Consider the following 14,781-nt stretch of genomic DNA (forward strand, 5'->3'; position numbering starts at 1 on the left):
TCAGTGTGTGCCAGCTTGTGGCTTGCACGAGAAGACCAGCGTGAATCGATGGCGTTACGGTAAAATTGACTGGCTTTAAAGTCGGATGTCGCTCCCTGTAACCTTCAATGGACAGATATTAGCCTAGCGATTGGTCAGGTTTTTTTTACCAAAAGCAAATTAAAAAGCTAACCGCGTGCCTTGAATTTTGCTATTATATTTCAGGTGTGGGGGAGCGACAGTGAGCGTAACCCCTGCGGTATCGAGGATGCCGAAACACAAAAGGTATCGAAAAGAAGCTAAAAGTATTACTATTGTCCGAGTGCATTCTAAGCACCAAACGCCAAGTATGAGCAAGTCAAACGAAACTTTACCAATTGCTCTGTAACTTTCAATAAGTATTTACATTTCATTTGTTCAAACCTAGTATCCAACTGGTTAACATATCCTTAAGATTATTGTTGGAATTTAATGAAGCGTGATTTAGAATTTGCCTGAACTAACACGCAGATAGTTTAAAACGTTAAGTAGGGAACAGTCATGTTCCTACTCTCTAACCTTCTTAGGAGTTTTGAAATAAGAATCACATCATGGATTGACAAAATTCGACTGTGCAAAGTCCTGATGAACAGGTTCCTACTACATTGAATATTTTCACAACATTTTGATTATTAAAAACGAAACGTATAAGTAATAACAGGATGAATAATACATCAATGTACAGCACTGTCTTAAATTAGTAACTAGGAGGTGAGAACCAAACGCATAGCATCTGGTCAATATACACGAATAGTAAAATAAAATAATTGAAACAGTTTCTCATTCTGACGACTGACCTCACACAAAAGTTCAAGTCGATCGAAATTGCATGTATGTTGGAGTGAAATGATGGATAACCCAACTTAATTGTGTAATATAATTTTCTTTTTAGGTTAGTTACGTTTTGAGAATTGAAATAAAAGATATACATATAAACTTTATCAATTTTAAAACAGTTTAAAACAAATTTTTCTACTTAGTATTAATCACTATTCGTGGCTCAGACGGAAGAGCGCAATGGGTCTTAATGTATATAGGCTACTAAAGAAAAACCCACGTGGTCGGGCAGATGACCCAATACCTTTTTAAGCCAATTGGGTAATTGAGCCCCTGCCCTCTTTGTGAAATGCAACTGCGCTATCCACTGCGCCATCCGATCAACGTTTAATGTATGCTTTTCTGGTAAGTATGATTACACGTGTGGTTAATCCTAAATCCAGAGCGTTAATGGAGTATTACAAACATACTCATATAATAGAATGATGCAGCTTTAAAAACTAATGATACATCAAATAATTTTGATGGTGTTAGATATTATAAAGCAAAACTGTTATCGTTGATATTTTTGCAATGCTACCAAAACAAGCTTAAATTGTGATACGCTATTTTTAAGCAATACTTACCTCCCTTTTCTCCTGTTTTGCAATAAAACATGTTCGATTATGAAAAAGTTGAACAAATGAGTAATTGCAATAAGATATATGAAAAAGTCTTTTCATCATGAATACAATGAAATGGGTAGGTATTCTCTTGTATACCTTTATGCTTTCTTTTTATCCAAAACAATTGGTTAAAGTTTATCTCTCCAATCAACATACGTTTTTGGATATATGTGCAGTTTACACAAAGAAACGTTTCATGCTAAATGATAATTTTGTAAATTTCAATTTTTGTTGGAATTATGTACCCAATAGTATTCTGAATGCAATGAGAGAGAGAGAGAGAGAGAGAGAGAGAGAGAGAGAGAGGTTAAACAATCTGAAGTCCAGGGTTTAAATCCCGGTCTAACTCAGCTCATGTTTCAAACTCAGTAGAACACTGTTGTGGATTACATTTTGTTTTTCATCTTTATTACTTTTTCTTAAAAGTCCCGGTATATATAGGTTTCTTTTTAGAGAAATGAACATAACACAACCACAGATGACTTCACCTTCAAACGTTGTAGATATAGTTTGCCAAAAACGAATTACACCGCAGCAAACACCTGCTTAGAATGGTTTTACAATTGTTATTATAGTAATGCCAGAAAACGCAATATCCGATGCATAGTAACACTTCTAAGCATGTGTACGGGGATCCTTATTTTTTTTCCCCATTTTTTGTCAAAGATGTCAATGTAAATTTATCACCAAATATAAGTCTTCAACTGTGGGAAATTAACAATCATCTTGCTTACCACTGATGGTAGTGAAAAGTAGTTGACTATAAGAATGACCTTAATTATTGCACGGACCACTGGAAGTGTGTGGGAGGCTAGAGGTTACATTCACAATACGGCTTATCAATGCTCATGCTTACCGATCATTGTATTATGGAAGGTAGTTGTGGACTTCTTGATCATAGACCGGAGTGTGTCCCCTTTCTCTTCCCAACCATGTCCGTACGCTTCTACTGGGTAGGCAGGCTCGCCGTGTTTGGGTATGTCTAAACCTGAAAGGAACCAAGGTAAACATTTTAGGACGCCAGTGGAACTGTTTGAAACAAGAAAATGTCAGTTATATGATTATTTCACCGTAATGAATTCCGAAGACATTTGAAAGGGAATGTAGTTACCAAGTAAAAATAATAATAATAATAATAATAATAATAATAATAATTCGAGGTTCTTATATACCGCTTTATCACAGCCTAGTTTGTAGGTCGTCTCAAAGCGGATCATAAATTGTTATCCGTGGTTATAGGGCCTTTGCAACCAGCCAAGATCTTTCTCAACTCCATGGGGAGCATACAGCCGGTGCTGCCATTTCAGCACTCACAGCTAGCATTCAACAATTCTAACTCTGCCCAACCACGTACTCATTAACAGCTGAGTAGACTAGAACAAGCGGAGTAAGGTATATTGCTCAAAGATATAACACAGTGCCGTGACGTGAGTCTGGGGAGTCGTGAGACTATCGGGCCTCCTGATCTAAGAAGATCTAACGGAAGTGAATACTTCTAACTGCAGTTAATAACAAGCGAATATCGAGTGTCAACACAATCGAACTTAAAGCCAATAAATCTAGGACGAAATATGAACAAAGGGAAGTACCAGGTGTGCCGGAAGGGTAAGCATATTATCTTCCACAAATCAAAAGTTTGGCATTAAGCAAACATACACAAATAAATCATCTATATTTACGAAAGGGGAATCGAGTAATGAAAATGTAAGTCATTCTCAATCAAAATCTTTCCCAGTTATTTGTGTTTCTTAATTTTCGATATTGTAAACTAGATTGTGTAAAATGCTATTTTAACTCGATTTGTGATTTCTTGCAATTATCAAACGAGGCATCCACTCCCAGAAATAAGGCAGTGAAAAATTTGGTAAGAAAAATGGGAGGATTTTTTTTTTCTCACACACTTTCAAGCTATGTGAAGATAGGCGAGTTCGATAAGTTCTGTAAAATCTGTGTGATAGACTACCTGTTAAAAGAGTTAAAAGTTAAGACTCCTGTTATAATTCCCTATAGCAGTTACCTCCATGTTTTCTGAATCTGTATTTAAAGATCTGAATACATGTTTGACTGCATACTGTTGTGAATCGATGTCTGCTTTACATCAGTCTGTAAGCAGTCTTAAAGTATCAATAGCACCAGGGCCATCTTCTTTATGACGTTTGATACCTAATCGCACAAATTTCTTACTCTTACCTTTCATTTCATATTCAAATGATACTCGCAGGAGGTTTAGCTTTTTTAGGATGAAGAACATTAGCACACAAAGGATACCACCCCATGCAACAATGGCCAGTACTCCCACCAGCTGCCAGGCGAGATACTGCAAAAACAGAAACACTGCTAGGTGACGCGACACATAAAGACGGGGAATTATGGTAGTTTACCGATTAAATATCCAGGCATCAGTTTCACGAACGTTCCATTCATTAAGCAAATGAAATTGTTTGATTTAGGTTTTGTTTTTCTTTACATAATTATCTGGTTATGTTTTGATTGAAAAAAACTGAATTTCAGAATTTTCGTTAAGCCAACTTCATGACCAGAAATACGAAGAAAAAATCACGTGACAATATTTTAGATGCATGCTGATACAGAAAGCCTAAAAGGCATTTTTACTGCAAAAAATTACTATGTCGTCTCTTTAGAACTCATATTTAATACTAAAGTTCAAACAAATTTAAATAAATTATATCTAGGGTGATTCAAAACAGAAGGACCGGTCGTCGTCTAACTGGGACCATGAGACCAGCTACATTTTTTAACAAAAAAAACCCACGTCATCTTGAATTGAAATATGACAATGGACAGAAGTTGCATCACTTGCTTCTGATTATTCATTTTCTTGCTATTAAGATATCAATAAATTTGACAAAAAGGAAATGAAAAAACGTTGAATAGAAAAAGATAACTTCATATGCCAGCTGGGTACACGAATATGGTATTAGTTCGGTAAAGCATACCTCATTATATAAATACTACATTCATTAGAGTTTGACAGTGTCTAGAGTCACCCCGAAGGTATCACCGTCACCTAAGGCGAAGCCACTCGTTGCTAAGGCGGTGGGAAGCACTCTTCCATTAAACCAATATTAAAGCGAATGTGACAGTGTGACATGAACAGTTCGTCTCAACCAATCAGATTACAGGATTTTCACTAGAGGAATAATAAATGAAGTATCATCGATTACATATTTATGTACGGTCACTTATATCGTTACTGTGCCAAGAACACATATCTCACACACATTTTATGGATGATGACAATGACGTTGAGGATGATGATGATGGCTATGAGGAACGATAGTTTGAACGTTTAGTATCAGGATGCTGATGAGATAGTGATGCTGATGATGATGTTGATGATGATGATGATGCTGATGATGATGATGATGATGATGGTAATGATGTTGATGATTCTGAGAATGAGGAAGATGATAATGGTGATGATGATGATGATGAATGTAAGGAAGATGATGATGGTGATGAGGAAGATGACGACAACATTCAGGATGATGTTGATGATGAGTGAATTAAGTATCAAAATGTGTGTTAGAGAGTGTGAAAATGAAAATACCTGTTCTGTACCTATATTATGAAAAACTGTTGGAAAAATAAATTGACATAACAATCATATTCAAATAAAGTCATGATACTTAAATTTGTTTTGAAATGCTATTCGATAAATCGTATTAAGTCTTACCGCCATTATGACGTCAGACCAACACGTGACTTACCAGTCCTGAGCGTGTGTCCCAGTGATAAAGGATGCCGAAGTCTGTTGAGAAGAATGCGACCGCGATCACCCCCCAAGTGCCTCCGCCGAAGTGAACTGAAATTATTAAAAAAAATACATATAAATAGTGTGCTCTCAGTGGAGTTACGTCCGGTGAAAGTGTGCACCAATAACATGTAATGTTTGAAACAAAATATGGCAGGTTTTAATTGCAAATAGGATTATGGTCGCCTTTTAACCTCCATCTACAGGGAATAGAATTCGTTAGAGCGGCCAAATGGGAAGCTGGGATCGCTGGTTCTATCCTCTGGTGGAAGAACACAACGTTCTTACCGTAACACAATGGTATCCTTTACCCTCCCTGTGGTGTCAGGGAGTTAAAACTTGGGGTGATGAGTGTTACGGGGTGAACACTTTAAAAATGGGTTTGGTTTGGTTTTATATTGTTTAACGTCCTATCAATAGTTAAGGTCATTTAAGGACGTGCCTCCATGTGTGTCGTGTATGCGTGCTTGCGTGTGTGTGTGCAGGAGGCAGGATATAAAACCTCAATCCGATTGAGGCAGATGGAGGTTCGATTGAGGCAGATTGAGGCAGATTGAGGTTCGATTGAGGCAGATTGAGGTTCGATTGAGGTTTCGATTGAGGCAGATTGAGGTCCGATTGAGGTTTCGATTGAGGTTCGAATGAGGCAGATTGAGGTTTGATTGAGATAAGATTGAGGCAGATTGAGACATGATTGAGGTCATCGATTACGGACCGCTACATTTTCTATACAAGGCACCGACTTACCAGAGGTTTCGGCAGTACATAGACCTAGTCAATGCTGGAAACATCGACGTTTGTGAAGTCTCTGTTAACAGTATTATCTGTCGAGTAGGATTAACATACCAAGTCATCGTTAAAAAGTCAAGGGTGAGGTGAAAGTTTGTTTACGGGAAGATGGAAAAAGTTTACAAATAAGTGGTGACTTCTTCAACAAATTGTTGTTTCAATCGGAGAGCCTGGCGATTCCTACATGGTGAGATGGGATAGTAACCTCATACTTAGGACTAGGTCATGTAGGATGGCGATTCCTATATGGTGAGATAGGATAGTAACCTCATCCTCAGGGTGAGGTCATGTAGGATGGCAATTCCTATATGGTGAGATAGGAGGACTAGGTCATGTAGGATGGCGATTCCTACATGGTGAGATAGGATAGAAACCTCATCCTTAGAATGAGATCATGTAGGATGGCGATTCATATATGGTGAAATAGGATAGTAACCTCATCCTTAGGGTGAGGTCATGTAGGATGGCAATTCCTATATGGTGAGATATGATAGTAACCTCATCCTGAGAATGAGGTCATGTAGGATGGAGATTCCTATATGGTGAGATAGGATAGTAACCTCGTCCTTAGGATTAGGTAATGTAGGATGGCAATTCCTATATGGTGAGAAAGGATAGTGACCTCATCCTTAGAATGAGGTAATGTAGGATGGCGATTCCTAAATGGTGAGATAGGATAGTAACCTCGTCCTTAGAATGAGGTCATGAAGGATGGCGACTACTATATTGTGAGAAAGGATAGTAACATCGTCCTTAGAATGAGGTAATGTAGGATGGCGATTCCTATATGGTGAGATAGGATAGTAACCTCATCCTTAGGATGAGGTCATGTAGGATGGCGATTCCTATATGGTGAAAGAGGATAGTAACCTCATCCTTAGAATGAGGTAATGTAGGATGGCGATTCCGATATGGTGAGATAGGAGAATAACCTCGTCCTTAGAATGAGGGCATGAAGGATGGCGACTACTATATTGTGAGAAAGGATAGTAACCTCGTCCTTAGAATGAGGTCATGTAGGATGGCGATTCCTATATGGTGAGATAGGAGAATAACCTCGTCCTTAGAATGAGGTCATGAAGGATGGCGACTACTATATTGTGAGAAAGGATAGTAACCTCGTCCTTAGAATGAGGTAATGTAGGATGGCAATTCCTATATGGTGAGAAAGGATAGTGACCTCATCCTTAGAATGAGGTAAAGTAGGATGGCGATTCCTAAATGGTGAAATAGGATAGTAACCTCGTCCTTAGAATGAGGTCATGAAGGATGGCGATTCCTATATGGTGAGATAGGAGAATAACCTCGTCCCTAAAATGAGGTCATGAAGGATGGCGACTACTAGATTGTGAGAAAGGATAGTAACCTCGTCCTTAGAATGAGGTAATGTAGGGTGGCAATTCCTATATGGTGAGAAAGGATAGTGACCTCATCCTTAGAATGAGGTAATGTAGGATGGCAATTCCTATATGGTGAGAAAGGATAGTAACCTCATCCTTAGAATGAGGTCATGTAGGATGGCGATTCCGATATGGTGAGATAGGAGAATAACCTCGTCCTTAAAATGAGGTCATGAAGGATGGCGACTACTATATTGTGAGAAAGGATAGTAACCTCGTCCTTAGAATGAGGTAATGTAGGATGGCAATTCCTATATGGTGAGAAAGGGTAGTGACCTCATCCTTAGAATGAGGTAATGTAGGATGGCGATTCCTAAATGGTGAAATAGGATAGTAACCTCGTCCTTAGAATGAAGTCATGAAGGATGGCGATTCCTATATGATAAGATAGGATAGTAACCTCGTCCTAATAATGAGGTCATGTAGGATGGCGATTCCTATATGGTGAGATAGGATAGTAACCTCATCCTTAGAATAAGGTCATGTAGGATGGCGATTCCTATATGGTGAGATAGGAAAGTAACCTCATCCTTAGAATGAGGTCATGTAGGATGGCGATTCCGATACGGTGAGATAGGAGAGTAACCTCATCCTTAGAATGAGGTCATGTAGGATGGCAATTCCGATATGGTGAGATAGGATAGTACCCTCATCCTTAGAATAAGGTCATGTAGGATGGCGATTCCGATATGGGGAGATAGGATAGTAACCTCATCCTTAGAATAAGGTCTTGTAGGATGGCGATTCCTATATGGTGAGATAGGACAGTACCCTCTTCCTTAGAATGAGGTCATGTAGGATGGCGATGCCTGTATGAGGAGGTAGGATGGTAACCTCGTCCTTAGAATGAGGTCATGTAGGATGGCTATTCCGATATGGTGAGATAGGAGAGTAACCTCATCCTTAGAATGAGGTCATGTAGGATGGGATAGGATAGAAACCTCATCCTTAGAATGAGGTCATGTAGGATGGCGATGCCTGTATGAGGAGGTAGGATGGTAACCTCGTCCTTAGAATGAGGTCATGTAGGATGGGATAGGATAGAAACCTCATCCTTAGAATGAGGTCATGTAGGATGGCTATTCCGATATGGTGAGATAGGAGAGTAACCTCGTCCTTAGAATGAGGTCATGAAGGATGGCGACTACTATATTGTGAGATAGGATAGTAACGTCATCCTTAGAATGAGGTCATGTAGGATGGCGATTCCTATATGATGAGATAGGATGGTAACCTCGTCCTTAGAATGAGGTCATGTAGGATGGCGATTCCTATATAGTGAGATAGGATAGTAAACTCATTCTTAAAATGAGGTCATGTAGGATGTCGATACCTATATGATGAGATCGGATAGTAACCTCGTCCTTAGAACGAGATCATGTAGGATGGCGATTCCTACATGGTGAGATAGGATAGTAACCTCATCCTTAGAATGAGGTGATTAAGGATGGCGATTCCTATATGGTGAGATAGGATAGTAACCTCATCCTTAGAATGAGGTCATTTAGGATGGCGATTCCTATATGGTGAGATAGGATAGTAACCTCATCCTTAGAATGAGGTCATGTAGGATGGCGATTCCGATATGGTGAGATAGGATAGTAACCTCATCCTTAGAATGAGGTCATGTAGGATGGCGATTCCTATATGGTGAGATAGGATAGTAACCTCATCCTTAGAATGAGGTCATGTAGGATGGCGATTCCGATATGGTGAGATAGGATAGTAACCTCATCCTTAGAATGAGGTCATGTAGGATGGCGATTCCTATATGGTGAGATAGGATAGTAACCTCATCCTTAGAATGAGGTCATGTAGGATGGCGATTCCGATATGGTGAGATAGGATAGTAACCTCATCCTTAGAATGAGGTCATGTAGGATGGCGATTCCTATATGGTGAGATAGGATAGTAACCTCATCCTTAGAATGAGGTCATGTAGGATGGCGATTCCGATATGGTGAGATAGGATAGTAACCTCATCCTTAGAATGAGGTCATGTAGGATGGCGATTCCTATATGGTGAGATAGGATAGTAACCTCATCCTTAGAATGAGGTCATGTAGGATGGCGATTCCGATATGGTGAGATAGGATAGTAACCTCATCCTTAGAATGAGGTCATGTAGGATGGCGATTCCTATATGGTGAGATAGGATAGTAACCTCATCCTTAGAATGAGGTCATGTAGGATGGCGATTCCGATATGGTGAGATAGGATAGTAACCTCATCCTTAGAATGAGGTCATGTAGGATGGCGATTCCTATATGGTGAGATAGGATAGTAACCTCATCCTTAGAATGAGGTCATGTAGGATGGCGATTCCGATATGGTGAGATAGGATAGTAACCTCATCCTTAGAATGAGGTCATGTAGGATGGCGATTCCTATATGGTGAGATAGGATAGTAACCTCATCCTTAGAATGAGGTCATGTAGGATGGCGATTCCGATATGGTGAGATAGGATAGTAACCTCATCCTTAGAATGAGGTCATGTAGGATGGCGATTCCTATATGGTGAGATAGGATAGTAACCTCATCCTTAGAATGAGGTCATGTAGGATGGCGATTCCGATATGGTGAGATAGGATAGTAACCTCATCCTTAGAATGAGGTCATGTAGGATGGCGATTCCTATATGGTGAGATAGGATAGTAACCTCATCCTTAGAATGAGGTCATGTAGGATGGCGATTCCGATATGGTGAGATAGGATAGTAACCTCATCCTTAGAATGAGGTCATGTAGGATGGCGATTCCTATATGGTGAGATAGGATAGTAACCTCATCCTTAGAATGAGGTCATGTAGGATGGCGATTCCGATATGGTGAGATAGGATAGTAACCTCATCCTTAGAATGAGGTCATGTAGGATGGCGATTCCTATATGGTGAGATAGGATAGTAACCTCATCCTTAGAATGAGGTCATGTAGGATGGCGATTCCGATATGGTGAGATAGGATAGTAACCTCATCCTTAGAATGAGGTCATGTAGGATGGCGATTCCTATATGGTGAGATAGGATAGTAACCTCATCCTTAGAATGAGGTCATGTAGGATGGCGATTCCGATATGGTGAGATAGGATAGTAACCTCATCCTTAGAATGAGGTCATGTAGGATGGCGATTCCTATATGGTGAGATAGGATAGTAACCTCATCCTTAGAATGAGGTCATGTAGGATGGCGATTCCGATATGGTGAGATAGGATAGTAACCTCATCCTTAGAATGAGGTCATGTAGGATGGCGATTCCTATATGGTGAGATAGGATAGTAACCTCATCCTTAGAATGAGGTCATGTAGGATGGCGATTCCGATATGGTGAGATAGGATAGTAACCTCATCCTTAGAATGAGGTCATGTAGGATGGCGATTCCTATATGGTGAGATAGGATAGTAACCTCATCCTTAGAATGAGGTCATGTAGGATGGCGATTCCGATATGGTGAGATAGGATAGTAACCTCATCCTTAGAATGAGGTCATGTAGGATGGCGATTCCTATATGGTGAGATAGGATAGTAACCTCATCCTTAGAATGAGGTCATGTAGGATGGCGATTCCGATATGGTGAGATAGGATAGTAACCTCATCCTTAGAATGAGGTCATGTAGGATGGCGATTCCTATATGGTGAGATAGGATAGTAACCTCATCCTTAGAATGAGGTCATGTAGGATGGCGATTCCGATATGGTGAGATAGGATAGTAACCTCATCCTTAGAATGAGGTCATGTAGGATGGCGATTCCTATATGGTGAGATAGGATAGAAACCTCATCCTTAGAATGAGGTCATGTAGGATGGCGATTCCGATATGGTGAGATAGGATAGTAACCTCATCCTTAAAATGAGGTCATGTAGGATGGCGATTCATATATGGTGAGATAGGATAGTAACCTCGTCCTTAGAATGAGGTCATTAAGGATGGCTATTCCTACATGGGGAGATAGGATAGTAACCTCGTCCTCAGAATGAGGTCATGTAGGGTGGCGATTCCGATATGGTGAGATAGGCTAGTAACCTCATCCTTAAAATGAGGTCATGGAGGATGGCGATTCATATATGGGGAGATAGGATAGTAAACTCATTCTTAAAATGAGGTCATGTAGGATGTCGATCCCTATATGATGAGATGGGATAGTAACCTCATCCTTAAAATGGGGGCATGTAGGATGGCGATTCCTATATGGAGAGATAGGATAGAAACCTCATCCTTAGCACGAGATCATGTAGTATGGCGATTCCTACATGGGGAGATAGGATAGTAAACTCATTCTTAAAATGAGGTCATGTAGGGTGGCGATTCCGATATGGTGAGATATGATAGTAACCTCATCCTTAAAATGAGGTCATGTAGGGTGGCGATTCATATATGGGGAGATAGGATAGTAACCTCGTCCTTAGAACGAGATCATGTAGGATGGCGATCTCTATATAGTGAGATAGGAGAGTAACCTCGTCCTTAGGATAAGGTCATGTAGGATAGCGATTCCTATATGGAGAGATAGGATAGAAACCTCATCCTTAGCACGAGATCATGTAGTATGGCGATTCCTACATGGTGAGATAGGATGGTAACCTCGTACTTAGAATGAGGTCAGGTAGGATGGCGATTCCGATATGGAGAGATAGGATAGTAACCTCATCCTTAGAATGAGGTCATTAAGGATGGCGATTCCTATATGGTGAGATAGGATGGTAACCTCGTCCTTAGAATGAGGTCATGTAGGATGGAGATTCCTATATGATGAAATAGGATAGTAAACTCGTCCTAAGAATGAGGTCATGTAGGATGACGATTCCTATATGGTTAGATAGGATAGTATGGTGAGAAAGGATAGTAACCTCGTCCTTAGGATTAGGTCATGTAGGATAGCGATTCCTAGATGGTTAAATAGGATAGTAACCTCGTCCTTAGGATGAGGTCATGTAGGATGGCGATTCCTTGAGATAGGATAGTAACCTCGTCCTAAGAATGAGGTCATGAAGGATGGCGATTCCTATATGGTTAGATAGGCTAGTAACCTCGTCCTTAGAATGAGGGCATGTAGGATGGCGATTCCTATATGATGAAATAGGATAGTAACCTCATCCTTAGAATGAGCTCATTAAGGATGGCGATTCCTATATGGTGGATGGCGATTCCGATATGGTGAGATAGGATAGTAACCTCATCCTTAGAATGAGGGCATGTAGGATGGCGATTCCTATATGGTTAAATAGGATAGTAACCTCGTCCTTAGGATTAGGTCATGTAGGATAGCGATTCCTATATGGTGAGATAGGATGGTAACCTCGTCCTTAGAATGAGGTCATGTAGGATAGCTATTCCTATATGGTTAAATAGGATAGTAACCTCGTCCTTAGGATGAGGTCATGTAGGATGGCGATTCCGATATGGTGAGATAGGATAGTAACCTCATCCTTAGAATGAGCTCATTAAGGATGGCGATTCCTATATGGTGAGATAGGATAGTAACCTCGTCCTTAGAATGAGGTCATGTAGGATGGAGATTCCTATATGATGAAATAGGATAGTAAACTCGTCCTAAGAATGAGGTCATGTAGGATGGCGATTCCTATATGGTTAGATAGGATAGTAACCTCGTCCTTAGAATGAGGTCATGTAGGATAGCGATTCCTATATGGTTAAATAGGATAGTAACCTCGTCCTTAGGATTAGGTCATGTAGGATAGCGATTCCTATATGGTGAGATAGGATAGTAACCTCGTCCTTAGAATGAGTTCATGTAGGATGGCGATTCCGATATGGTGAGATAGGATAGGCACCTCGTCCTTAGGATTAGGGCATGTAGGATAGCGATTCCGATATGGTGAGATAGGATAGTAACCTTGTCCTTAGGATGAGGTCATGAAGGATGGCGATTCCTATATGATGAAATAGGATAGTAACCTCGTCCTAAGAATGAGGTCATGTAGGATAGCGATTCCTATATGGTGAGATAGGATAGTAACCTCGTCCTTAGGATTAGGTCATGTAGGATAGCGATTCCTATATGGTGAGATAGGATAGGTACCTCGTCCTTAGGATTAGCTCATGTAGGATGGCGATCCCTATAAAGAGTTTACAAATAACTGAAGACTTTTTTAACCTGAAAGCCTGCAGTACGTTTATGGAAAACGGAAATGTCGTGGAAAACAGACAGTGTCCGTCACGTTATAAACAATTGTTGCATGGGCCGATATATATCGGTCCGACGTTGACTCGATAGCCCAGTGCTAGCTGGGAAAGGTCAAAAGAATGATAAAAGGCAACTGTTCCCCAGATACTTCATTTGTCCTTCTACACGACTCAGAAACAGATCGATGTTATCAATGGAAACAGTGATACACAGAATGCCACCATTAATCCAGTAATTATCTGTTGTCCCTTCAAGGCAACATTTGATTTCATGTTTTGATATTTTTTCCATTTTGATATACTAATGGAAGTAATTACTAATGCTTAGGTTTGATGTATATATTTTTCAGGTTGAGACTAAAAAACTTATTTTGATAGTACCTATTTTTAATTATTTTTTCCTTTCAAAGTATTTGATTAAATCAAATGATTTGATGGAACTTGGACAGCAGGCAATGCCTATCTAAATTATAACTTTTTAACACACCAAGATTTTCAAGATATGTATTAAAGTTAAAAAGTAAGTTTATACTATATACCATTAACAAAAATGTGTTATGTAGTTAGATATGTGTATAATTACTAATGCTCAGGTTTCATGTATATATTTAAAGCTTATGTTCAGGTTTTGACTAAAAATAATTTTGATAGTACCTATTTTAAATGATACCATGTGCCAATGACAGTCATTTGTTATGTAGTAAGTATTGTTTAAAAAATACTTTAGATATTTATGAGACCTGGTGTTCAGTTTATGTTTCATATTTGTTCAGGTTGTGAATACTAATAGCAATACATGACATCTTTTTACTTTGATTCCAAAAATGTTATCTCCCTTTAACTATTAACAGTAACCATTCCCTATATTTAACAGGTGTTGTAAATGCCTTCTAAATGTATAACTTTTTGACATTACACATATTTAAGTTGAACTGTATTTTTATAAAGCTTCAATTTTTTTTTACATCTTGTGCCAATGACAAAAGAAGTTATGTTTGAAAATGCTTTAGATATTTGTAATTATTGGTGCTCATGTTATATTTGATTTAGTATGTCCAGGTTGTGACTTCTGCTGTCCATTTTTTTAATTTTACTACCTCAATACCTGTACGTTTCCTCTACTGTTAAACATTCCTTGAATTTGCAGGTGCTATTATAGCTTTCTTCTACTCATTAATTGTATTACTATTCTTAGTTTAGATACTCATTAAT

General features: G+C 39.2%; 1 protein-coding gene across 2 annotated transcripts in view; it reads right to left on the reverse strand.

Annotated features, from left to right (window-relative positions):
• The window catches only part of LOC110440295 (putative ammonium transporter 1), a 52,425-nt gene that overhangs the window by 1,114 nt on the left and 36,530 nt on the right, over positions 1 to 14,781 (reverse strand). Inside the window, exons 8-11 of one of the 2 annotated variants that reach the window (XM_021483269.1) lie at positions 5,192 to 5,286; positions 3,651 to 3,777; positions 2,317 to 2,448; positions 1,422 to 1,433 (exon numbers count right to left, since the gene is read on the reverse strand). In XM_021483269.1, coding sequence (XP_021338944.1) covers positions 1,422 to 1,433; positions 2,317 to 2,448; positions 3,651 to 3,777; positions 5,192 to 5,286 — 366 coding nt within the window. The remainder of the gene's footprint in view (positions 1 to 1,421; positions 1,434 to 2,316; positions 2,449 to 3,650; positions 3,778 to 5,191; positions 5,287 to 14,781) is intronic. The other variant, XM_021483270.1, reaches the window with a different exon arrangement.

Source organism: Mizuhopecten yessoensis, unplaced genomic scaffold (genome assembly GCF_002113885.1).
Source record: "Mizuhopecten yessoensis strain PY_sf001 unplaced genomic scaffold, ASM211388v2 scaffold11177, whole genome shotgun sequence".
Lineage (NCBI taxonomy): Eukaryota > Metazoa > Mollusca > Bivalvia > Pectinida > Pectinidae > Mizuhopecten > Mizuhopecten yessoensis.